This window comes from Festucalex cinctus, chromosome 9 (genome assembly GCF_051991245.1).
Source record: "Festucalex cinctus isolate MCC-2025b chromosome 9, RoL_Fcin_1.0, whole genome shotgun sequence".
NCBI lineage: Eukaryota > Metazoa > Chordata > Actinopteri > Syngnathiformes > Syngnathidae > Festucalex > Festucalex cinctus.
In genome coordinates, this window is record NC_135419.1 from 11,516,853 (window position 1) to 11,543,606 (window position 26,754).

At 39.1% G+C, this 26,754-nt stretch overlaps 2 protein-coding genes across 4 annotated transcripts in view; one reads left to right on the plus strand and one right to left on the minus strand.

Annotated features, from left to right (window-relative positions):
• Window positions 1-10,106, minus strand: part of flrt1b (fibronectin leucine rich transmembrane protein 1b) — a 71,281-nt gene extending 61,175 nt beyond the window's left edge. Inside the window, exons 1-2 of the mRNA XM_077531381.1 lie at window positions 10,048-10,106; window positions 9,791-9,832 (exon numbers count right to left, since the gene is read on the minus strand). The gene's annotated coding sequence lies outside the window, so the exon portion shown is untranslated. The remainder of the gene's footprint in view (window positions 1-9,790; window positions 9,833-10,047) is intronic.
• The window catches only part of macrod1 (mono-ADP ribosylhydrolase 1), a 163,819-nt gene that overhangs the window by 105,983 nt on the left and 31,082 nt on the right, over window positions 1-26,754 (plus strand). For 2 of the 3 annotated variants that reach the window (XM_077531384.1, XM_077531382.1), the window contains exon 5: window positions 17,872-17,988. The exons of the other annotated variant lie outside the window; for it this stretch is intronic. In XM_077531384.1, coding sequence (XP_077387510.1) covers window positions 17,872-17,988 — 117 coding nt within the window. The remainder of the gene's footprint in view (window positions 1-17,871; window positions 17,989-26,754) is intronic. 3 annotated transcript variants of the gene reach the window in all.

The following is a 26,754-nucleotide window of genomic DNA, read 5'->3' on the forward strand; positions in this document are numbered from 1 at the left end:
ATTGAAATAAAAAGTCATGCCAACACTGGTCTTGGCAGCTTCATTTGCATGCTCCTGCGAGTCCAGCGAGTCTTCCCCTGAAGTGTTTGGTTGAAGCAGTAAGTCTTCATATATACACACACATAAAGAACTCTCCCTGATATATACCAGCCAAGCCTCAAGCCATAAAAATGAACAACCGTCTCTTTGGTGGTCCACACGTACATGCACATAGATGCACTTCAGTGGCACCGTTTGATGTCGTCCTGAAAGTCCCTGATGGGTCGACCAAGACAGATGGTTTCTAGAGGCCGGCACACACAAACATTCACGCACTTCATTTGCAGCATGTGAATTCATTAAACTCGTTTATATTCTTCGCTGTGGTTTAGTTACCCTCACGTTTAGCTGCTTTTATATTTAACCACTACATCTGTTTGAATTTGGCCGGAGGAGACTCCTGTTTCCCTCCGCCGTATGTCCGTGCATCACTCAGCCAAAATTTGATTTCTCTTGTTGCTTTTGTGGCGTATTTATTTCCTTCTCTCTCTGTCTCTTATTCCACCTTCCTGTCCTCGGGGGCTGGCGAAGGCAGATAGAGCCCGTGGTAGGTGTTAATTAGGCAGAGGGGAAGAATGGAACAAAAAAGGAAGGATGGGAGGGAAAGGGGGGATGACGACAACGGAATCGAGGTCCGATCGCGTTTGCGCCGCCGCCACCGGGGACAGGAGCACGCACGAGCAGGCTCGGGTGGGGAAACAAATAAAAATGACAAAATAATCGTTTGGCGTACTTCGCCACTGACTGAGCAGTGAGGAACCAAAAGCCTGCGTTCACGTCATACTTGAGTGGGATGTGATTTTTCTTCAGGGTTGAGACAACAAAGGTACTCAAGCCACACCTGCCTGCATTATTTTGACACAAGCAGTGCTGAACTCGATCTGCACATGAACAAGCAAACTCAAGGGCAGGAAATTAACCTTTTTTTCCCAGGTCCAGCGGGTGCACTCGCTCATTTATTCACTAGCTTATCTCCCTTTTCAGTGTTTCACTAGTTGATTGCTTTTTGAAGCTCAGGACAAAGCCCAGATGTCCACTGGATGTGCAAATCAGAACTTTACCTACCATATTTTCACAAAAAGAGACTGCAGATTTTCCATGTCATTATGGACTATTCCAAAATAACAACACAACATTCGTTCTGTGTCTCTGTCTTTTTACAAGGGATGGAAAAAAAAAAAGTTCCCAGTTATTTGATTCTGAGGAATTGTTGCTTGGCTTGCCTGGTAAGCTAGTATTCCAACAACTGTTGCTTTTGTAATTTATTATGTCATCATTGTGCCTCACTCTCCAGGCATGTCTAATCAACCTATGCCCATGATCATAAATCGGCCTAGGTGAATATGTTTGAAGAGAGCCCACTGTTTCTGGACTGCCAGGATCAGGAGCAGGGCAACTTAATGCACTATAAACGAACCGTCAACGGTTCATGCAATGAACGTTTCCATAATTTTGTACTTTTTGGACGCTTTTTGGATCCCAGGATGTATTGTGGCATGCGATACTGAACTTTTTGCGTTATTAGGTAGTCAGTCGTTTATGTTCCATAATCGACGTATGCTTCAAGTTACGTTAGTTCTCTCGATTATTTTTATTTATTTCTTTATTTTTTAATCGAAAGATGAATGTTGCTGTGGTTACGCTCTGGAGTTGGATCCCAAAAACGCAGACACAAATAAGATTTTAACTATTTATTCGCATCGAGAGGAGTGGAACAAACTTGACTAGACTAGAAACGGGAGCTGCAAGAGGAACCAAGGTAATAATCCGACTAAACACACACTTCTCAGACAGGCTTATAAAGACAGCGAATCGATCTGATTGGTTGTGGCTAGACATGTGGGTAACAGGACTGACATGGAATTATCTGATTGGCTGTTGACCAGATATCACATCACATAGCTCCTGACATCACATAGCGTATCACCAGTTGAAACTAGATGCCGATTACATCAGTTCAAAACAGACACTTGACCTCACGGTCATGACCCAAACATAACCCTTGCATGACAGTAAACATGACCCTTACATGACCCTAGTCACGACAAGCATGACCCTGGGTCATGACAACTATAGCATATAAACGGCTCCCCTTTGTGTTGTTTACATAGCTTGCGGGAGGAAAGCCACATGCAACCAATTAGCCGTGTAACACAAATTCGGAAGTGAAACATCGTCGAACAAAATTACATTTTCAGCAAAACGACTCATTATTTTGCAGCGAAACGAGACCATGACGATAGAAGGGAACTTTTAGTACCTTGACTATTGTGACGTCCCGAATTGGTTTTTTTCCATCAACGTAATCTGGCTCGCCAGATATAATTTGGCGGGCCAATTTTATATTGTTGCCCTTTGTATTCCTCAAAAGCCTTAAGATTAGCTCCAACTTTTTAGCTACCGTAAAATCCTGTGTATAACACGCACTCATGTATAATACGCCCCTCCAAAATCATCCTTTAAAATATTTTTTTCTCTGCACTTCTGTATAATACGGTGCCTTGATTTGCTGCCATCCTTTATTACATTGGCCAACAATTATTTTTTTCTCTGGGTGCCCAAAGATATTTTAATGATTTAATTTAATTTGGGGCTATTGAGTTGAAAAATGACATCCAATTATTTGAATGGATGTAAAAATGGATGTAAAAAAAAATGTCATTTATTCTCTAATAAAAGTGAAAAAAGCTTGATTTTCACAAACACGATTTTAATATACCTTGAAAAGACAGATACAACCTCAAAGTGTGCATATTTTTAGCTCATTTTATATCAATTGTGTTATTTAATTTCCTCGCCCATTGAGAATCGATAAGAAAATCAATAAGAAGTTGGAGCAGTATCGATAATGGAATCAGAATCTCAAAATTCTCATCAATTCCCATCCCTACATTCTACATGACTGCTTAAACATTGTGCAACTCTGCGCTACCATAAATTGTAGATTAATGGGGAACTCACACTGGGCCCAATACATTAATGATATGACGCGTCAGTGTCGCACGCTCCTGCTTGAGCAGGCTACCCGTGGGCTTTGAATTTATTTTTTTTTCAATGCGTTGCATAAAGAAACAGATTCACAATTTACGGCACCACAGTTGTACAACGTGAGTCAACGCGCTCTGTGTGGTGCAAGAAAGACACATGCAGATAATGAGAGATGTTATTTTGAAGATCTATTGGACGTCTGTAATGTCGGGAGTTGTACTGATAGCGGCCTCATGGGCATGCTGGGAGATGGCGAGTCTTTGCATCTCTGATATAGCGGCCTCATAAACGCGATTTGCTCAACTGCCAAGAGGATCTGGCGTCGAATAATTAGAGGGTTTGGCCTGCCGCACACCTGGCGACGTGGTTTAAAACCTTCTCAACTGTGTGAAACTAGTTTTATTATTCAACAATGTAAAGTGCTGGAAATAGCTGGAGAACAAATGTATTAACTCTTGAATTTACTCCGTCTATTTCCTTAATCTGCGGGAGCAGTGCAGCATTATGTCAAAACAAGATTGAAATCTGGATATATTTTTTTAGACAACAAAGCGTGTAAATGGTCAATTTAGATACATTTGAGTCATTGTTTTTATTTGTTGCATCAACTACAAAGGGCTTTAATGGTACAAACTCGGTTTCAGTTGTACGTTTTTCCACAAACATGACATATAGGATGTGCCTATGAGATTTAAAAAAATTTTTTTTTGTTTTTATGCCCTAAAAAACAGTCCAACTGATCCGCACATTATTAAAGAGAAAATGCAGAGACATTTCTCGAACCTCGGCAGGCTAGACTGAGACAAAAGGGGCCTTACTAATCTGAAATACGGCCAGAACATAAAAATGAATACACGCAACACTGTAGACTAGAGCGAGTTTGGACCGCTAATCACCATATAATGATCATCATATTTACGACTGAGCAGGATCCTCTGTTACAACATCTCAGAGTCATTTTTTAAGACTCCACACTTAATATAATTTGCTTGCATTCAAAAGGTGCTGCCGTTTTTTTTGTTTTTTTGTTTTTTTATGGCAACAAAGTAACAGAATCAAATGGGCTAAGCAGTTGTAGAGCTCTTTTCCAAAACAATGTTAATCCATGTGGATTATGGATTAACATTACACACTTTTGTTACCATACGTATTATTCCTCTCTTAAGTTTGCCATCAATTTTCGTCCTGCGGCCTCTTCCAGGAAGTTTGGCTACAGCCCCGAGAAGCTTACATTTCTGAATAATGCTTGGAGATGGTCTTCAAGCCTTAACTTTTAACATGTTTGTTTATGACTTTACTTCTAATCTCCTGAGACGACTCGCTTATTTGCGTCCTCTGGTCCATGTTTGGTGTAGTACATAATATGTCACAAAACAGCACAGTGAGTACTCGTCACCCTTTAAATAGGCCAAATGACTGATTACAAGTCTGAAGACACCTGTGATGATAATTACAGAGGACACCTGAAAATACCTGTGATGATTAGAGGACACACTTTGGTTGAACATGTCCCGATGGTCAAATTATTTTCAGTCTTTTGTAGGGCGACCATTATTTTTTGTCCTGGCCTTTTTCATGAGTTTATTTTTTCAAATAATTCTTTTGAACCGCAGCAGCGAAGGCCACTCTTTGAGAGGAGAGACCGGACGTCACAACCCTGAGCTGAATTGCCGCGTCTGCCGATCCCTCCAGTGCTACTGCAGCAGAGTCCAACCATCATTCATTTTTAGTTTATATAACCACGTGGGCTCGGCATTACTTTACTAAACCTTTAAAGCACTACAAGGAGTAGTTACATCCCAAGTAAAAACTTTATTGTGCCAAAAGGAAGCCTTATGTTCGCTCTGCCTGCAATCAACTTTGGAGGCTGTGAAGCATCGAGGAGCATTACTCCGTGGGAATGTGTAAATCACAGTTACTAGTCTTTTTTTTTTTTTTTCTTTCAGAGGAGAAGGAACATCATTCTAATTTTATTTTAACTTACTGGTCTACTCTGTTCTGATTTGAATCCAATAAACTTGCCCTGCCATATTTGTACTTTTCTCATTTTACTCATTCACTGCCTTTGACAAGTATACTTGTCAAATGTATTTTTTACAGCGGAGATAAATGGGGGCTAATCTGACTATGCTCCACAGTAAATATCAAACTTGGAAACAACTTTACTGATACCCAACCACCGGTAGATGACATCATTGCCCCATTTTATACCAAATAAACACAGTTTCAGAGTCCATGGGAGAAATGGCTGTATTTTGGCAAACCTGCATTTTTCTACTGTCAATTATAAAAGAACGGGACGGGACAAAATGTAGGCAGTCTATTCTGTTATTTGGTAGATTCGGTTTATATATAATTATTGAACGTAATATCACATTGGTATTAAAAAATTTGAAATTTTCTGAAATTGCTGGCAGTGAATGGGTTAAATCTTAAATATCTAGTATCTGATCAAATCGCCGCTCTCTTCAGATTGTACACATTTTTTGCTATCTTTTTTTTCGTATTGAATGAATACCATCAATGATTCTGGGGCACGGATTCTCACTTTGAAGTTTATATTTGCTTCATCTTCTAGGTCACCGTATGTCAATATTCTTCTCAAGCATGTGCGCTGCATTGAAATGATTTGAGGTTTGTGGTTTGCAACCCTCAGTGAAATACTCAACATTGCCGAGATGAGGTCATTTTACTTCACTAAACCGCAGGAAACAATCCTGTTATGCAAAGTGTTGAATGAAATCTAATTAAACAGCACGGTTTTTGGAACTCATTGATGTTAAGTATTCACCTACAACTGCGCCATATTTGTTAGGTTGTTTTGTTTCTACCATTGTGTTACTACCTGCTTAGCACCAAACAGCAGACCGAAGAAATGAATGAGCAACCGGTGAAACGTTTAGAGACAAAAGAGACAGCTCTGACTCGGAGCACTTGGCAAGACTAAAGGACTGTTCTTGAAGCTGAGTGAGCATTGGACTTTTAATCAGATGAAGCTACAAACGCTCCAAAATTGTTAACATGCCTGCTGTATACCATAGCAACTGAAAAGGTTCTGTGTGATACTGACAACAGATGAAATTGTACCTGAATACAATTTCATTCTTTCCATGTTTTCTTGCTGCGTCAAGGAATCAAGAAAAATAACTCATTCATATTATGGCTACTGTATGTAGCGGTGTTTGATTGATGCTAGTATGCCACAAGAAATACACATACACTTTGTGAATACTGTTCAGTTACCGGTATTTCAATCTTATTTGAAGGTTCCTGGATATGGCTGTTTCAATCACTACTCAAGGCCTTGCCCAAATAATAAGTTCAAGTGTATCCGTGAGAAAAAGACAGCGGTATTGCAATTGAAATATAACCGTTGTGTTTGTATATTATGACTAGCAGGATTTTCTGTCAACATTCTCCTACAGATTTGCCATCTTAAGTCAAAAGTGACCACAAGCAGAGGTTATACTTTGTTGTCAGGCCGCACAAATGTCTTCTTTCTTGCTCGCTTTTCATTCCCTGCAATTGAAAAGCTTTCTGTGAAGCTTTTCATAAATGAAGAAATAGATCGGCCTAGTTTCCACTTATCGGTAGCATATACCGAAGATATTTCTCTAAAGGCTGTCATGGATTCATAAGCTAGGTGGGCCACACAATCCCTCCAGGGCGTCCCAACAGTTTGGATACAAACTCCTATAAAATCCAATCAATGGACAACAGTTAAGATTCACTCTACAAGTCTGGATCACTGCAATGGGACACCAATAAAAAGGCTATAAAAAAGTATGACAGTGAGGACTGCACATTTTGGCACAGAATACCAAACAGAACCAAACTAAGGTTTGGTGGAAATTGGGGTGAACAAAAGTGATTATTCATACCTATAACATGGTACTACAAACCTCATTTGCACCCTATGGAGTGCTGAAAAGGCCAACAAAATCTTCATATGCAAAGGTTTGTTGATTGTGAGGTTTCTAAACCAGACATTCACAATTCCCCTTCAGGATGTGTAACAGTCGGTTACTCATGTGAAACACCCAAGGTGGGCACTTCCGTCTCTCCCTTCGGTGCGAGCTTCCACATTTTCTGCGAGTCCTTTCTGACGTGAAGCCTCAAAATATACACAGAACCGTCTGTACTTACTCAAATCAACTGATATAAACCTGCGTAAACTGCATCATAATGCACTCAGCGAGAATGTGGCCATCCGTCAATGACAAGACGAGACAAGAGACGAAAGTGCCCGCCACTGTTAAACACCTTGTGGAAATGTCAGCCCAGAATATCTGTGTGGGGACCATATGGCTGATGGTTCACGCTCAGAAATGCCATACTACCACACCGCAGGATATCGAAGGACTCCACGAGTATCGTGACCCCTGCACAAGACCGGCAGGGTGTTCTGGACAATTGTCAGCATGTCTTGAAGATTACATGATCAGGGAGATAGAGGAGTATAATCCTCCTGTTGTGGGAACATGTACTCGGATCTCAATCAGCCATCCGTTCATTTTCTATACTGCTTATCCTGTTCAGGGTCAGCCTATCTCAGTTGACTTTGGGTAAGACAGCAGCGCCTTTTAAACTGCTGTAAAAGTCAACATTTTTTCTTCGTTGCCGTTCTGTATAAACAACACTGACACGGAATGGCAACTATTGCACCTTTGGTCGTATAAGAGCTGTAATACAGGCTGGCCTGTATTTGCGTGGAAGAGTTACACAGGGTCGTGAAGTTTTACAGTATGCCTGATAGCTGCGTAAAAGAGTTTAGTCATTCAAAGTATTATGAGGCAGTTTAGACATCCACTAACCCAACAATCCACATAGAATTGAGATGTGAACTATCTGGAAACTTTAAGCTTTTCAGTCAGATCTGTTTGTGTTAAAAATTGTGAAGCACCATCAGATCTGTGTAATAATACTAAAATGTTACTACCTCAGAGACCTCCGCCAGGGTGACGGGCGGGGTTTGCTAAGAGTTGTTCAGTTCGGCTTTCTCCATGGAGGGCTTTTCGCTTGGATTTTTTGAAGTTTTAATCCAAGCAACATAAAGTCACACTTCCACCGGCAGTGATTCTTTCCTCAAAGGCATTTATTTATTTAAATCAGTCTTTGGCAGAGTATTACTTTTACGGCAACTCTCAGATGGATTAGTCAAAAATGACCTGATTTTAGAGAATCCATGTTCGGACAGCAAGGGTCTTACTGTACCTTGACTTTATGGTCGGAATTGCTCACATTTGGAGCCCACGGGGCACAAATGTAGATAAGGTTTGGTAAATGTTTATGTTATACTACTTTCTAATCAACCATCCAGCCAACCAGCCATCACAAATCACTTGAAGCACAGTAATGCCGGCACTCTCTCGTGTTGCCTCGGGCACTTACTTGCATTTCCTGCTTGGTAATCTTCTCTTGACTCATTTAACATGCATAAAGCATAGGAGGGTTTTATTGGGATAGGGAACTAATCCAGAGCCCCATCTTCAAGCTTTACTACACACAAATATATCTGTAGGTAGACTTGCTGCAAATCACCTGTTCAACCTACCAGCTTGCTCAACCTCCTCTTGTGAAGTGCTGCATATCAGGAAGAACCTCCTGATCAAATGGAGATACTGTATCCTAGTTATTTTCGCATTTTTTATTTTTTATTTTTTTTAATCGGAGAACCTACTTTTGGTCTGAAGCGGCAAAGTGCTGACGATATAAACCAGTCAATAAGACATCAATTAGTTCCTGCATGATTGGTTTTGATATTTTGGTGGTTTGGGAAATTCTATTTTACATGTTTTTGAATTTAAGCAGAGAAAAATATATCGTTTTCCAGCCTCTCTTGCAGAGCTAAGATTAATTTATACACGTTGACAATTAAGGTTTTGATACGGGGTGCCGGTTCTTCCTAGCTGTAGTGCAATCTGATGTTTTCGACTTGACTGTGTGAAGGGGGTGAGGGTCTCTAATTTGCTGACATAAATGAATAGGTTTCGGTTGGATACGTAACTTAATATGGCATACTTGAGAGTGGGGAAAAAAAATATTACCCAGAAAATAAATCACCTGTGCCCTAAATAGTAAATGGAGAAGATTTATGTAGCACTTAAACTACACCACTGGTGTCCACTTTACAAAGCACAACATTCAATTTTTGAAAATGTAACGTACATACATAACGTATGGAAGATTTTTTTTACGTTTCAAATGGCTTACCTTAAGTAGAATCTTGCGTTGTATTGTGACCAACGGTATAAATCTCGGTTATTGCGTACTTTGGAGTTGTAAAAGCAGCAAAAAAAAAAAAAAAAAAAAGAATACTGGATTTGTTAGCCATATGCTACGTGATACACTAGCTAGCTGTGGAGACCATAGATATCTTAGCTATAGAGCAAGCTGTGTGTTTGGTTCCAATATGTTCATTTTAACTCATTGAATTCTTTAGCAATTTTGACATGGTTTGTTTTGGTTATGAACAAGACACGTCATTTTAGAATTGTGGCTTTAACATAGATAACATTGCGGGACTGGCTATTCAACATGGCAAATCACCGTAGAAGATTTACAGCGGGTGCCATGAAAGATTCAGACCTTTGTCAAAAAAAAACATCAGGTATGATTTCTTGTGTACATGGTTTAACTGTCATAGAAAGTGGACTCGCTTTATACATTTAACATGTGACGTCACCAGCTGATCCAAATGTGCAAATTATGATTCGGTTTTTAATTTGCCAGGCCCGCTCGAACGCACATCCGACTTACCCACCCGTTCGTGCACACCAGTGGATCGTCTTGTCTGCTTGGCCTTCTGAAAAATGAAGCAGAGAGCATGTATTGTGAATGAAGGCAGAGTGCAAGATTGGTTTTGGGGTGCAGAAATGAGAGAAGGAGCGTAGCGGCAGTGCTTGTCAGTGTCTCACCCGCATACATAAATTTGCCTGCCGTCACGAGTGTAACACTGTGTGCGTGTTCATGTGTGAGTTTAACAAGTTGGGGCAAGTGTGTGTGTGTGTGTATACTCACAGCATGCACGTGCCTGTTTCCACCACCAAACCCATCTGAAATGTTGCCGTGGCAACAGGCTGACGGAGGTAAATGAGTGTCCTGGCTCTGCTGAGGGATTGTGGGAAAGCAATATGCCAGCGTTCCGCCCCATTAGTTTGACGGACAGCCCGTTTGGCCTATCAGGGGTCAACTGGCAAGGGCAGCTGGATTAGTATTCCACAGGAGCAACCTCAGGATTGGTTTTACTCTAATGTCAATCTACCTGTGTGTTGGAGTGTGTGCAAAGGTGGCAACTGGAGCTTTGCAGAAGGTAATGCTCATCCTGGCGTGTAACGCTGCAGGCGGTATGTGTGTGTGTTGTTTGTATGTCCTGCCTTGGTAGCTCGCAGGCTTCTTGCCAGCTAAGCATATTGCCAATTATCACCTTTCTGTCCCCCCCGTTTCTTCGACTCCCTCCTCTGCCTCCTCCAGTCGATACCACGCCAGTGAGACATGATTACACCTAAACTGGTCACTGGGCTACCTAGCAAAGAAGCCAAAACGCTCATGTCTCTCCAGCTCTTTGTACCCATCCATTCATCCTTCGCTTCCATTCTCTCCTAATATGAATAAACATTCATCTCATGCCTTGTTTATTTCTGTACACCTGCATTTCATCCCCTTTCAAACCTTTTTGCCTGTGTCCAACCATGCCCCTCAATCCCTCTTGTCTTTTGTCTGCGCCTCTCAATCGGCCCATTGTTTATTCCTAATATCCCCATCAGTTCTCTGCATCCCAAGAGGACCAACCTTCAGTCGTACAAAATGTTGAAGCAATATTTTGTATGCTAATGCGGGCAAAATAATGAATTCTGTGTTTTTTTTTTAAATATGGAAATGAGTTTAACGCTGTCGAAAAGATTTTAGTGACTTGTAATTGTAAACTGAATTCATGACTAATTCATGGTAATGTGTTGATGTGTGTTAGCGGCATTAGGTGAAGCCAATTATGGCTGATTGTCAACTAGTTCATGGGCTTCATTTGCATGCAACGGCGCCACTGAGGTATGAACAACCAGGCTGCTTTGACACTGTGGTCATGCTAATTTGATATGGGCTGCACCAAGGAATATATCAGTAACGATAAGGGGTGAAATGAGTCCTCGAGTAATTTGAGTACCACGGTTCAGAAAATGCTCGAGGCATTTTTTTCTGCCACGGATACCCGCTTATTTACGTGTACACTGTCAGTAAGAAGTAGTCAAGCCAAACACAACAATTGTTCACACTATGAAGGCCAGCTTCAAAATAAACCTTACCTGACCAAATAATGTTAGGACATCAATAATTTTTTTTTAAGTCGTTCCCGGCAGCGTCTCGCAGCATAGCAGCTAACTTGACTCTTCTTTCCAACTGTATTTGGGACATTTTGCCGTTACAAACTGTTGCTACCAAAGTCAACAACAAATAAATCATCCTGAAATCATATTTAAACAGCAATTAAGGGCACTAAAATAAGGCTTGTTTACGCGGATGTTATATTGTACGGCGCTTGATGTTGCCAGAGTTTAGCGACAGCTCCAGCATTAGCGGCTAGCCAGTAGCGCTCAAGTACTGGCTAGAGCCATCAGATTCAAAGGGAGCATATGGTGCCTGTTCCTGTTAGCGGCTAGTGGCTAGTAGCTAGCCGCGAAGATAGTGCCCCCATATAAACTAGCAGAGCCTTCTGACTTCTTTTCAAAGTCAGTTTAATAGACGTAATCATTTTTTAACAAACTTGGTCAAATTTGCCATTTTAGCTGGCAAAATTGCTACTGTGGTTCAGTTGTCGTTTCATCTCATAGACCAAAATCTATTTGAAGAGATTCAAGTGGAAAAATCTCACTCATGTTTCCATAGAGGAAAATAGTGTACTGCTAAACACAGTTTAAATTTAAGTTTTTTTTTTATTTTATTTTTTTTAAAAAGGCCAATATCTAAAAATGAAAAACCAATTAGTCGTACATTAAGTGGAATTTATTTTTTATTTTTTTGTCTTCGGTATTTATAATAGTTTTTTAACCAAGCAAGAATATATATTTTTCATTTTCATCCAAATACTTATTATTTACTAAAATTTTCAGAAGAATATCTGAATACCAAAATATTTGGTAGCTAGGTTATAGCCTAGCAATGGAACATCCGTGTTTTTATATATTTCATTTCACACTGCAATGTTTCAGGATTGGAAAAAAAAACTAAACTCTAGGATGAGCAATGTTCACCTTTTATGGCAACAAAAACACCAAATATGGATCCAACTGGAATCGGTTAAAGTGACAAAAAGCCAGCAATGTGGACTAGTCAATAGATCAACAAAGCCTGGCCGCCATTAGGATCTGAATGGTTTTCAGAATTGGAACAAGACCCAAATTCCACGTACTGACTCCTAGAAACCATACCCAATGAAGTGTTTTGCCACACTTAACATTTTCAAGCAATCATATTTCATCAAGGACAATTGATTTCATTTCAGTCTTCGCAGCATGATCAGCTTGAGTAAGGAGACGTGGTCCTTTGGAGCTAATAGCTTATATTGATGCTGAGAGTCACAGGCCACCCTTGAAGAGTAATACAAATACATGGAGGCCAGCACCTGAGAAATACCGCAGGACCTCAAACACATCAATCATTTGCTCTCCGCGCCGCCTGGGAATACTTTCTTCATATCTCGAACCGCATTGAGGTGACGCAAGCGTGTTTGAGTGGACTGAACAGCGTGTGGTGATCAAGCGGGGTTGACTACTGCTGAGTCCAAAGCTAGAATGTATGTGAGTGGCCACGCTGTGTATAAACAGGCATGTAGATCCATGCATTTAGTAAACTCAGGGCTTGAATATGTTCTCTGTTTGATGCATTTAAATTCAACTTTCAGATATCTACAACTGTTGCAAATAGGGAGGGATACAGTTTGAGCTGTAAGAATCAAGTGTCAAGGTAGTATCACTGAGGGCACCTCACCACATTGTTTCCCATAGGCGATAATGTAAGTAAAAGTACCATTCCAGGGTGAAGTTGTCACCATCATAAAACCTTCATTAAGTCTATAGGAATTTTTAATTAACATTTTAAAGTTCTAAAGCAAGTTAGTCGCTTTAATGTAAAAGACACAAAAAATGTAATTAGCTTAAATGGCGAAAGATGAAGGCGTAATGGAAAGACGAGTTGCTCCTGCATCTTGTTTTTTAAAGTCGTGTACATTGACGTTAAGCACTAACTTTGATAACAAGTGACCCTGGAGGCTTATGTAGGAACGAGACTGTTATGGATTTTTTTTTTTTTTTTTTTTTTTTTTTTAAGGCAGATTCCAAGATTTGGCAGAATAATATTCTGATAACTGATTAATGAAAGAATAATTAAAAAATAATGAAAAAATAAAATTTTTTGGTCACTTAACAATAAAGATAGATTGATTTACAATATTTTGTCCTGTACTCAACTCCCCATGTCTGTTTTTTTTTTCTCCTGGAAAAACTCACTCTAAGGCTTCGCCTTTGTGTACCGAAACAGCCAAAGAAAAGGCAAACACACACCAGAGTTAACACGTCTCGCGTGGTTATAACTTTAATATGCAGTATTTTTCCTGAACATGTTGGTTGCCTTCCAATTTGAACAACCTTAGGGGCATAGGTTCACAAGTATATGCCACAATGTGATATACAAGAGACTGGATAACCAGCTTTATCTTCTATTTTCTTTACTTTAAGTTTTCAGTCAGTGCTTACATTTGTTGGAAAGAGCACGTACTCTATCGATATTGATTGACATTATATCCGAGATACAAGAAGTAACAGGGCTCAAATGTCATATCATAACTGACACAGTCATATGTTTTATTTAGTCGTTAGAATGTCCAACCTAAAAAAATCAAACAAAAGTACTTGTAATAGAACTCTATAATAGTTAAATGTATAAAAACATACAGTAATGACAAATAAAAAAAAAATAAAAAAATTGCCACGTTTTGCTTCAATTCATTTGAAATAATACAGACAGTAGACACACAATGAGATCTAAAACTCAGTTTGCTGCAATGATATTCGCTGTTTTTCGCAAAGGATAGAGAATATATGCCTTTGAGTATGTTTAATTGTCCGTTTAAATATGTTGTGAGATCAAATATTCATTGTTTTAAAGGTGAAAATACAGCAACACTATTTGTTAGCTTATGTATGATTTTTTTTTTTGTATTGTTTGTTACCATTAAGCTAGCAGAGTTTTGTCAAAGGCAAATAAAGCGAAAGGGTTGTTTTAAATGCACATTGTGTAATTCTTTTTGTTTTATCTCTAGTTTGACCATAAACTTGAGATAAATATATGCCTGTAAATAGGTTTAATTGTCCGTCTACATATGTTGTGAGTTCAAACATCCGTCGTTTTAAGGGTTATAACACAGCAAGACTATTTGCTAGCTTATCTATGACATTTTGTATTGTTTGTTAGCATTAAGCTTGCATACTTTTGTCAAAGACACAGAAAGCTATGGGGTTGTTTTAAATGTGCATTGTGTAATTATCTTTGTTTTATCTTTTGTTTGATAGTAAACTTGAACTGCCACCATACATCAATTTTTGCTCACAAGTCAAAGCAGAAAAATCAGCCGAGTGAGTGCTTGTGTCACGCTGTATTTTGCAGCTTTCTATGTTCTCGTCACTAAAGCCTCCACAAACAACCACAATACAGTACATCAATCACATGTTTGGAGCATGGATGAAGGGTTAGATGTCACATGGCATTTAGATGTCATTCCAGAATTCACTTTCTTGGAGCAGTTTTTCCTCTCAGTGGCAGATGTCACTTAAAATGGGATTTTGCTGTGTTGAGAACGACACGTAGCAGAATGCTTATGTGCCTGTCTTATGTTTTTTTGAGGGATTTAGATGAGCCCAAGTCAAGTGAAATGGCAAGGCCAATTTGGTGATAAATTATGGAATACATAATGCCTTTAACGTTGTCAGGTTCATTGTGCCTTCACCTCTCATTCTTTGCTCAACCCGGCACAGCGTGGCGCAGCTTGCAACAGTGTGACGCCGCATGCTATATGCCAATTTAATACAGTTGGGATGACACTGAACCACCTGCTGAGACCCAGTTTGATGAAACATACCGGCACCGGTGTGAGCACAGCCGCGGCGAGATGACGCATGCATGCAGGCTAAATGGCTGAGTTGTACTTGGGTGTTTAAAAAAATCGATTCGCCGATATATCGCGATACTACATCGCGCGATTCTCGAATAGATTCAAAAAAAAAATCGATTTATTTTATTTTATTTATTTTTTATTTATTTATTTTTTATTTTTTAAGAGCTCAGAATTGTTCATTCGGTAGTCTTACCGATTCAACGTCTTATCATCATTGCCTTTTTTTTTTTTTGTGTGTGTGTGAATCGATTTTTAAACTTCCATTTTTAATGGAAAAATATTCAACAAAACGTCTGACTTCGGGTTAGGATTCACACCTTGAGCATGGAAGAATGTTATATGAACGGAACATTAAGCCTTAATATTTTTATTTTAATGCTGTTCAAACATGAAACAGATTACAACCTCTATAAGACTGAAATTTCAGATAAATAAATAATACATTTTCATATAAATGTTACACTCTACAAGCTTACTGATTAGTATTTTCTAAATTTGAATGAAAAAAAATCGCAACAATCGACTTATAAATTCGTATCGGGATTAATCGGTATCGAATCGAATCGTGACCTGTGAATCGTGATACGAATCGAATCGTCAGGTACTAGGCAATTCACACCCCTAGTAGGATGTAATAATAGGAATATTGACCTGTTGTACCATTAAACTATGAGGACCTACTGAGGATAATTTGTTTTGTGCAGAAAAGCACAATAGCCAAATTAACAGGGAAAGTTAATGGACGGAGCGAAACGTTTATTTTATTCGTAAACCTCCACTGCGGAACATTTTCCGAGACGCCAGTTAACTGTTGGCCTTCAGTAATTGAATACGAATGTAATCTGGCACGTTCCTGTCATGTGACCTTGTCTTTTCAGCATGATACAATCAAATTATCATCTAATACCGCACCACACAAAATGACGTTTTTCGAGTAGTTAACAGCCCCCTCCGGCTGGAAAGGTTCATCAGATTTTTCATATGACTTCCGCTGGCTTCTTCTGTCTATAAAATTCACCCACCTGAATGCAAGATTTCTGCTGTTGTGGAGCACACTGACTGGAACCTTCGGAAATTTGTGGAAGCGATTTTCATATCTGATTTACACTGTGTCAGTGCATTATTTTTATCACTTATTGTTATTTTCAATTAAGTTCTTTTGTATTTTTTTAATTACATTTCTTATTATTCAGACTCATTTTTTGATGGAACTGAAACATTTATTTTCTGTGAAATGAATGTTGTAAACACGGAAATCAACAAAAACCAATCAACAAAACTCTTCAGAAAGGTTTGTTTTGACTGACAGAAGGAGCTAGCGACGCTAGCCGCTATTCTAATCCACCACTGGATTTTCATACACTTGGACCCACACATATATTGCCTTGTTGGTCTGACATTGCGGATCTCCATGTTTTCTTTCTAATTAACAAAAAATAACAATAACTAGATCTGCAAAAACGAAATATAATCAAAACAAAAATGCTTAAAAAACTAACAAAATAACTAAAGCTGGAAAAACATTTTCATTAATAAAATAAAAACAAAAATATGTTTCAAAGTTAAAACTGATAGTTGACGAAAAGTAACAAAATAAAATAAATAAAACAAACAATAAAATACAAAAATGAAAACGCTTTAAAATAAGGAAACTGAAATGACATTGGCTTATAAAACTAATTTATACTTTAGAGCCAAAATATCCTTTGTTCTCACCGTTTAATTAATATCATACATGAGCGGGGTTCATTGAGCCATACCTATGGCGCTATTAAAAAAGGAGAGAATTATAGTTTACTTTATTGCACAATACTCTGTATAAAAAAAAAAAAAGAAGAAAAAAACCCTAAATCAAATGCTAAAGCTAATAGAAAACTAATCCAAAACAAAGCATTGTTGGTGAAGAAAAAAATAAATAATTAAAAGCTAAGACTTCCTCTAAAAACTAATTTAAATTAACTTAAAAAATAAGTAAAAATCAAACAAAAAATAAAAACGAACAAAATGAAAAATCCAAAACTATTCGAACCCTGATCTCCATAGAGTCTTATCGTGATTTCAAATAACGGGCGAATCCTCTCTAAATTGTCCCCAACTCCAAAAACACATGACTGAATGGAGAATTCACATTGATCAAAATAATAGCTATTAAGATGATGTAAGGATTTGTTTTTTGTTTAAGAAATTATACAAGGAACTTCATCTAATTTTAAGAAGAGCAAAATATTTTATGTGGAACTGGGATAGGTACAGATATACAGTTTTTAACACATTCATAGATTTAAAAGACTGACATTTCAGAATATTATGTAGATTTATGAAAATGTCATTACCAGAGACTAATTGAGCAAAAAGTCAAAGTCAGCTGAGTCCTTAATAACACATTAAATTGAGCAATTAGCCAAGGCAGTAGCCCCCAAATCCATTAAGCAGACTGACATCAAGTGATCCAGATGCTTCTGCTCTTTAAGAGCAAAGAGGGGGATTACGGGCGAAGGTTAACACCTGCAAAAGGCGGTAAATTTGACATGATCCACACGCCTTGCAGCGCTAAACCTGCTGACACCTGCTTCAGTCGAGTAAAAATCCCAGCTGGACTTCAAACACATGACTGGCTGCGGGTGATTCCCGCAAGTAGGCCAAACTCTCTGAAATCCCCTCGTCTCTCTCTCCCCCTCCAGTGGACGGAGCCATCCACCGTGCTGCGGGGCCCCTCTTAAAGAAAGAGTGCGCCTCCCTCAACGGATGCCAAACCGGACAAGCAAAGGTCACCTGCGGCTACGGCCTCCCCGCCAAGTGTGAGTACAAAATGTTTACGTTGAGTGGAAGCGCCTTAGCGTGCTCGTCCTGGTGGGAGTATGTCGCCAAGCGCGACAGGCATGTTTTCATGGGCTGGAAATTCCACAGATATGTAAAGGTCACAAAGCTTTATGAATAAAATAGATATATAGAAGCGGAGCGGTTTCCTTGTCATATAAATCATGCAGATGGTGAAATCTCAACATCAGCATCCACAATCTCCAATAGTGTCACCTGCACTTTTCCACTTATAGCAGCAAAGTGCTCTCAATTATTAAGCGACACTTTAATATGAACATGTAGAGTGACAGGGAAAGTTTCATGTTTGTCTTCCAATTTGTGGAGAACTCTAGGGATGGTTGAATGATGGTTGAATTCTCAGGGAAGACCTTTGTTAGCATTTGTGAGAAGAATTAATTTTGATTATTCATGCAGCACTGGAAAACAATATCTTGATAGTATTTTCCATAAAGTCCCTATAAATGGTGAAAAATAGTGTCGTTAACAACCCTTCCAAATCGGAATGATAGAAGAAATTGCCAAGTATCTAAAATGAGGCTTCAAAAAATGAATACGCTGAATTCTGACCTCGCTTAACTGTCATTTGTCAATCAAATATCAGCGCGAAGGACATGAAAAATGACTTTGTTAAACATCTTTCTTATACCGACACATAACTACAGTGAAAATATGTCTACTCAACATCTCATATTCACTAAAAATGCGCTGCGTCCGGTAATAGCACGAAATATTGCACCACAACTGCACCCGCAGTCTGCGCCCAGTTACCCAGTTAACCCCCCCCCCCCCCCCTCTCTCTCTCTCTCTCTCTCTCTCTCTCTCTCTCTCTCTCTCTCTCTCTCCCCGAGATCAGCCAGAAAGGGACATGCACTGCTGTCATGACCCTGGGATCGAGGTTGAGGCAGGTTAATACATGCTTTCCAAAAACGTTATTTGCGTCACGCAAACGCCATGCGGATATTTGCGCTGGCTCGGGCTGCACGATATTTAAAAAAACATGCGATATGCGATATACTTGCTGAACATAGCGATATTATTGCGATATTTAACATGTACCTCAAGAAATTACATTTTTATTACCTAATGAAAGAAAAACATTTTTCATGGGGCAAAATAAGCAACCTTCATGTAATCTTAGTTCATTAATTGTAATTAGGTCTTGATAATTTTCAACTATTGAATGGCGATGCACATTTTAGTAAGCATCTGACTGGTCAGATTCATATAAAAAGCATAAAATTCCATATAAAACTTATTGCGTGCCTTTGCGATATGCATATTGCAAGGGCCAATATCGCGATATCGATATTTTTTCGATATATTGTGCAGCCCTAGCGCTGGCATTAGTGAATTAGACGCTGCATATCAATGAGTCTCATTTGCATTGGGGTGGGCATATTTTGCGTCAAATGTATGCAAATTACCTCATTTACATACGCGCAAATAACACTGACGCACCGTGACGCAATCTGTTCGGCAGAGCACTTAGTGACGGATTTCCCCATCTGCGCGCGTTTAGTGAATTAGGCGCTGCCAGATTGCTCCATTTTTGCCGGTTAGCGCGGTGCAAAAGCGACGCAAACCTTTAGTGAATAGGCCCCTCTGATTACTGTGATAGATCCCACCAGGTTATTGCAGGGAAACAACGAGGCGCTCTAAAATGGCCATGCTATCCCGTAGCCTTGGCCCTCACACTGTAAAATTACACTTTTTATTTATTCCACCTCACTATTTTACCTTTCGACGTGTGATGTATTGTACGTGCGCTCACAGCTGACAACGAGGCGCTCTAAACTGCCTTGCCTTGGGTAAACACTGATACAAATGGAGGCGCTCAAATTCTGAATGATCAGGAAAACTGAAATTGTTTGAGCAGTCTTTTTCATGGTTACGTACGGCAATTAACTTCAAACATGTATAATGCATTTAGAAACTAATCTCTAATACTAGTCCAAGGTGCTTGATTTTTCAGGGGATTTGCTATGATTTTATTATAAAAATACGTATGTACCTTTTTGTTTGAAATCCTACTTAATTCTTGTTGCACTAGCCTTGCCTGTGTGTTTATGCATGCATGAGTAAATAGAGCATGTTGAAGAGAATGGATGAGAGGACGCTTTGAAGAACTGGGAGGAGATGGGCTCTTGCATTGTCTGTTCTTCTTTGATGGTTGTTGGCTTTTTTGGCTATGTGTGTGTGCATGTCTATTTGCATAATGTGTGTGTGTGTGTGTGGCCGATTGGATGCTACACTGTTTGTCCCAACCTGGTCTCTGTGTAGTTCAGGTGCATGTCAAGCCTCCTCACAGCATCACCTGCTGACAGCCTATTGACAAGCTTTATGAAAATGCGTTGTGACGCATGTTTGTGTACTTGTTTCTACCCACCATGGGGGCCCTAAAGACCCCCCAAACCTCCCTGACAAAATATAGAGCCCCAAGAATAATCAAGCGTCTGCATCAGTGCTTAAATACTCACAACGGGTTCTGATTACCTCTCAGCAGGAGGAAAAGAGGAAGTCGACGGCAACAATGGAGGTAAAGCAAAGTAGGGCTGACGAAATAGGCAGTGAGGAGACTCGGAGCGGTGTTGCGGAAAAGAGCTTTTACGCGACACTGCTTTTAACTGATAATGTGTCAAATGAATAAATTGTTTGGTTGGAAATTGTTTTGGAGGGTAAAAATGAACAAAAAAAAAAATATGTTATTGGTTGATATTGATATTTGCTGTTTGTTAAGGTAATTATTGAAAACGAATGACGACATGAATAAGGTCTTTACAAAAACTGGTTTGAACAGGAAAATCTCTTTTGGTTTAAAAATGTGAGTGCATCAAATCGAACCGAATCAAATCATTTCACTTTGAAATAAGGATGTCGCCGATTTGTGGACCCAAGTCACATCATTTTGAGATCGGCCAATTCCGAATCCTGATCCGATAATTCAGTATTTTATTAACTCGTTCACTCCCAGCCGTTTTCACAAAAGCAATCCCCTTCACTCCCGGCTGTTTTCTGGATTTTGACTGATTTTGCAAGGCCCACAAAATATTTTGTTATATTGCTATGAAAACATGGAACCTACCAAAACAAAGATCCTGATCTTTCATCAGGAGAAAAAGTATATTTCTATGTTTCCGTTTTGCAGCAATTAGCATTTGAATGTAGCTAAGTTTCATCATTATTCACAAATTTATTTTGAATTTTGAGTAATTGAGCTTTTTCTTCAACATGGCCCTGCTTCATCTCATTTGCTCTGCTGCCACCTGCTGCCCGTTTGAGTAATAACTACCATTTCTTCAACCGTACTTTGCAGTTGAGAGGCTGCATCAAAGCCTTCTGTATGCTCTAACCTAAAAAAAACAACGTATAAATATGTCGTTGGGACACTTAAAACATTTAAAATAGAACATATTTATACGTTTTTGGGAGCAAATGAGTTAAAGAGTTTTTTTTAAAACAAGACTACTCCAACACCTTTTATAGAGTGAGTGGACAGTGGTTAAACTAAGTAAACCATTTAAACCTCCTTTTTTTGGCACATCTATGAGTTAATCAAAGGGCTATTATTAACCAGTATATTGATTTTGTCTGTCTGTATTTTGAGGACTGGGAAAGTAGTACTGCACCCTGTGAGTAAAGTATGTGCTGAGAGTATAAAGTTCTGATGGGAACTTTCACTGTTTCTTTTATCTTTAATACTCGCTATACTAGTAATAACAACCAAGAGACTGCATATTCTTAGTTGAACTACTTACCGGATGCCAGAAAGATCGAGTACACAGATGTGGAGCCTTTTCTGATGGATGCGCAAGAAGATCTAATCTATTCAAACTGGTTCCGGAACAGGATAGGGCAGGAGTAGTGAGTGAGTGAATACTCTCATGGTAGTTTCTACACACATTTAAGGATAGTATATGTCTGCATTAAGTAACATAAGTGCAATTGAGAGGACATTTGAGTAAATTTATAAGCGTTTGTTTACAAAGACATGCTCCTGACTCAACACCATCTGAATCATTAGAAGTGTCTTGGAGTGGAAAGGCGAATGAAACTTTCCTAGTACCCTAAAATTAAAATGCAGCCCAACAGGAGAGAAGCCGTGCCTCAAAATCGGACACGCTTTGATCTCCATTCTGCCAGGCTCGCCACCAGATGTGCTTTCAAATGCTCCATAGAGGAGAATTTGCCAAATGGTCACGCGGACCTGATGTCAACTGTCCCCGTGGAGAGCCCCCAGATGAGCCTGCTGCCACTTAAACCGGCAGCATCTCTGCACCGTAACCTAGCAACAGAGTGCGCGGCCCGCCGCCGCCGCTGCTGTTTAGCAAGAGTCAAATGCGATTTAGACACGTTGACAAATGACATCTGGAAACCAGCAAGCCGCTTTTACTAAAGTTCATTAACATTTAAGAGAAACTTAGCGGCAATAAATCAACAAGCTGTCAGCTTTGGGGCATGTGAGCTGCCACACATGACGGTTCGTTTAGCTTTTCGGCAGATTGACTGTGCGTTTGCGTGTGTTTCTTGTTGCTTGACAAGGGAGCGAGGGCCCAAAGTGTTGTCTGGACAATCGCGACACCCCAGAGCTCACTTGTGTACCGATACTGCAAACCTGTTTCCCAGCCGGCCCTCGCTCCCCTGCTACTTACCCACGCGGAACATCAGCACACACACGGGAGGCAGTGGAAGCAACAAAGTGGGGGAGGCTTGTTAGCGTGAGGTCAGATCATAATCAAATCACCAAGGCTTGGACATTTATATTTATTTATTATAAATTCCTGACATTTGAGCTTGTTATGAAGTTATGAATAACTGAATAGAAAACTGTTATTCACAATGTTTCCATAGATTCCTTGTAGACCACACGGTAAAACTTCCATGCTCTGATCAAATGAAAATGCTGGTCAGGCTGGCATTTGAATGGAATAATAAGAAAAGGAAGTTGCATAGTGTATACTAACAACCACAGCTGAAACTGTGTTGTACACAAAAATCAAGCCTCATTCAGAACATTCAGATCATAATGCCGATTAAAAGTATCAGTGGTCAATGTAAATCTGTTGTGATCTGGGGTTGGGTCCCAAAAACGCAGACACAAATAAGATCTTAACTATTTATTCACATCGAGTGGCGTGGAACAAACTTGACTAGACGAGAAAAAACGAGAGTTGCACAGAGGAACAGAGGTAATAATCCGACAAAAAACCCACACCTCTCAGACAGGTTTAAATAGACAGTGAATCGATCTGATTGGTTGTGGCTAGACATGTGGGTAACAGGACTGACATGGGATTATCTGAATGGCTGTTGACCAGACAGAGATTAACAATTCCTGACATCACATAGCTTCTGACATCACATAGCATCTTACAGGTTGAAACTCGATGCTGGTTACATCAGTTCAAAACAGACACTTGTCCACACGGTCATGACCCAAACATAACCCTTGCATGACCGTAAGCATAACCCTTGCATGACCCTAGTCACGACAGTAAGCATAACCCTTGCATGACCCTAGTCATGACAGTAAACATAACCCTTGCATGACCCTAGTCTTGACTGAGCATAACCCTTGCATGACCCTAGTCATGACAGTAAACATAACCCTTGCATGACCCTAGTCTTGACTGAGCATAACCCTTGCATGACCCTAGTCATGACCGTAATCATAACCCTTGCATGACCCTAGTCATGACAAAATCATTTTGTGCAGGACAAAATCAGTGTCTGTTGTGAAACCATTAGCATATGCTTCTAATATGAAGCTAAAAAATGTTAAATATGTACAAACATGCATATGGTGTATAAATATTGTTTACAACAGATGGATGGACCTTATGGAATTTTTAATGGCAGTTTCTAGTTTGCATACATACAAAATCTCCCAGAAAATAGATGCAGACCTATTGAATTACTTATGTTGGTATGTTACTTATGAATTATATATGTTACATCATTACAACTTCGATTCGAGCAACAAATAACAAATGGTCACACAAAACTGTCTAACAGCAATCCCATTTTATTTAGTCTCAGGTCACAGTCTGTTAGTTTTTATATGTAGTTCTTGCACTGGACTCTTTTCAGAGATCTTTCACACATTTACTGTTTTTTTTTTGTTTTGTTTTGTTTTTTGTGATACATTTTGTTTTAGCATCCTTCAGGGTTTATTTATTCCCCGGTTCTGCTCGGCCATCATTGACTGTTGTGTTGTCAAACTTGGATTGTATTGGCCTTATATATATATATATATATATATATATATATATATATATATATATATATATATATATATATATATATATATATTATATATATATATATATATATATATATATATATATATATATATATATATATATATATATATATATATATATATACTACAGTTGTCTGACTCTCAGATATGCTTAAATTCCGATTTCTCTTCCAATGGGAATGTTACAAATGGCACTGACAGTAAAAAAAAATGTTTGGGTTTCATTATAAAACTTCACAGCCGCAATAAAATTGTAACTATCTTGTCTATGCAGCAACGTAGATCAAGATAATGCCTCGGATTCTTTTTTCCTGGCCTGTGCGAGCGTCCGTTGCTAGGCAGAATTCGTACGGCAATTATAATCAATCATAACAGTCCCGTAGGCTTATAAAAAATTAGCATATGCCCCATACGCCCACTAGGCTGTTTGAATGGAAAACGAAGGCACCAACTGACTACAAAAGCCGGATAATGAGCTGATTACGACTTGAATCACGGGCAGCGCGGTGGATTTGTGGTTAGCACGTCTGCTTCACAGTTGTGCGCTTTGGGCTTGAATATCAGTTTTGGCCTTCCTGTGAGGCGTTTGTGTGTTCCGCTCGTGCTTGCGTGCGCTTTCTGCTGATACTCCAGCTACCTCCTGCGTTTCAAATACATAAATGTTATATCCAAATCCAATCCTAATTTATTGCGAGAACACATAAAACAACAACGGTTGTGTAGAAGACAATTAGGGACAATGGATGTCAAGCATAACAGAAGGTAAGAACAATAAAGCTTCATGTAAAATCCATAAATAGCTTAATTGAAGACACTTTGCTTGAATATGAGTGTTCCCTGTGATTGGTTGTTGGCCAGTCCAGCGTGTCGCACGCTATAGGCCGGAGTAAACTGGGATGGGCATCAGCTCACCTGTTACCGTAATGAGTACAAGAACTAGAGAAAATTGATTAGTTTAATCACTGCTCTGTATTGATTATAAATTACATAATGCATTGCACGTGAGTCAAACTCAAGGTCCAGGGGCCAGATCCACTCTGCCACATCATTTTCTGTGATCCACTAATGCCAATAAAGTTCATGTGTTTGTTTTTTGTTGTTGTTGTTGTTGTTGTTTTGTTAAATGAATGGGTTGTTTTTTTTCAGTTTGGCAGAAAATCTGTACCACCATTATAGTTCGTTCTTCTTCATTTTTTGCAAATATTGTAAACCTTTTTCCCCCCACCATATTCCTGAAATGCAGGAGTAATTGTGTATTTGTGTACAGCAAGGGTGTCAAACATACCCGCGGGCCAGAATCAGTCCGTCAGGTGGTCCAATCTGGCCCCTCAGCACAGAACAAAAAACTGCAGTTTTTCCACTATAATTAACTGTCGCTGCTCATTTTGTCCACTTAACTGACAACCGGAAATTTGGCTGTTACTCAGAATATGATGCAGAAATGTTGTACTCATTTTTGTCAGAGGGGAAGTCAACCTCAAAGAAATTTTTTGATAATAATATGTTCTATTTGCCCCATTAGTCTAAATATGGTATTCTGGTTAATATTGTGTTAGTGGAATATTAGTTAAGCAGCAAAATCCATCTGTTTTTATTTTTATTCATCTCAAAGGGCGGCCATTTTGCCACTTGCTGTTGACTACAGATGATATCAAAGTTGCTCATGTCTCAGGTAACAACCAGTCACGTCGCAGCCTCAGAAAACAGGCGAGCTGTGATTGGTTGTTGTCTGAGCCCTGAGCAACAGTGATGTCATCTTCAGTCGACAGCAAGTTGCAAAATGGCCGCCCCCTTTGATGGATAAAAATGGCTGGATTTTCCTTCACAATTTATATTACAAAAATGTAATATTAAACACAATGTTTAGACTAGTGAGGTCGCAAATATTATTGTCAGGAAATGTTTAAGGTTGAGTTCCACTTTTAGAAATTTCAGATTATCGGTACTCTTCAAAAATATTTTTTTTTTAAATGTTCTCACTAAAAAAAATAAATTAAAAAAACGGGTTATATTTCGACCTGTCATTATTTTTTAGCATATTAGGCCCACTTTAGATCAAATTCGGGTTTAAGTAGCCCCTGTATTAAGATGAGTTTGACACCCCTGATGTAAAAGTATATTGCTGGTGTTGGGTGGCATCCCTGTACCTACAAAATCATCACTTTCCAGGAGACCCTCAATGTTTGTTTATCCAGAAACATTTAATCGTCAAAGAGTACCAGCCATTTTTAACACTTAAAAAACAACAACAACAACCACAGATATGAACGTGGTTTCTGAAAAACTGTGAAATTTACCAATTTGTGACATCAGATGTTTTGGCCTGATGCTGAGGCCTGATTTTCTTTGTTCCGTAAGTTTGTACATGAAGTTGCTTTATGATAAAATATACAGTAGTTGTATATTTCATTGGGTTGCATCTGTCTTCCTCGACAAATACAGCACATAGTAAATGTTTTATATTTGTGAAGGGAGTGACATATTC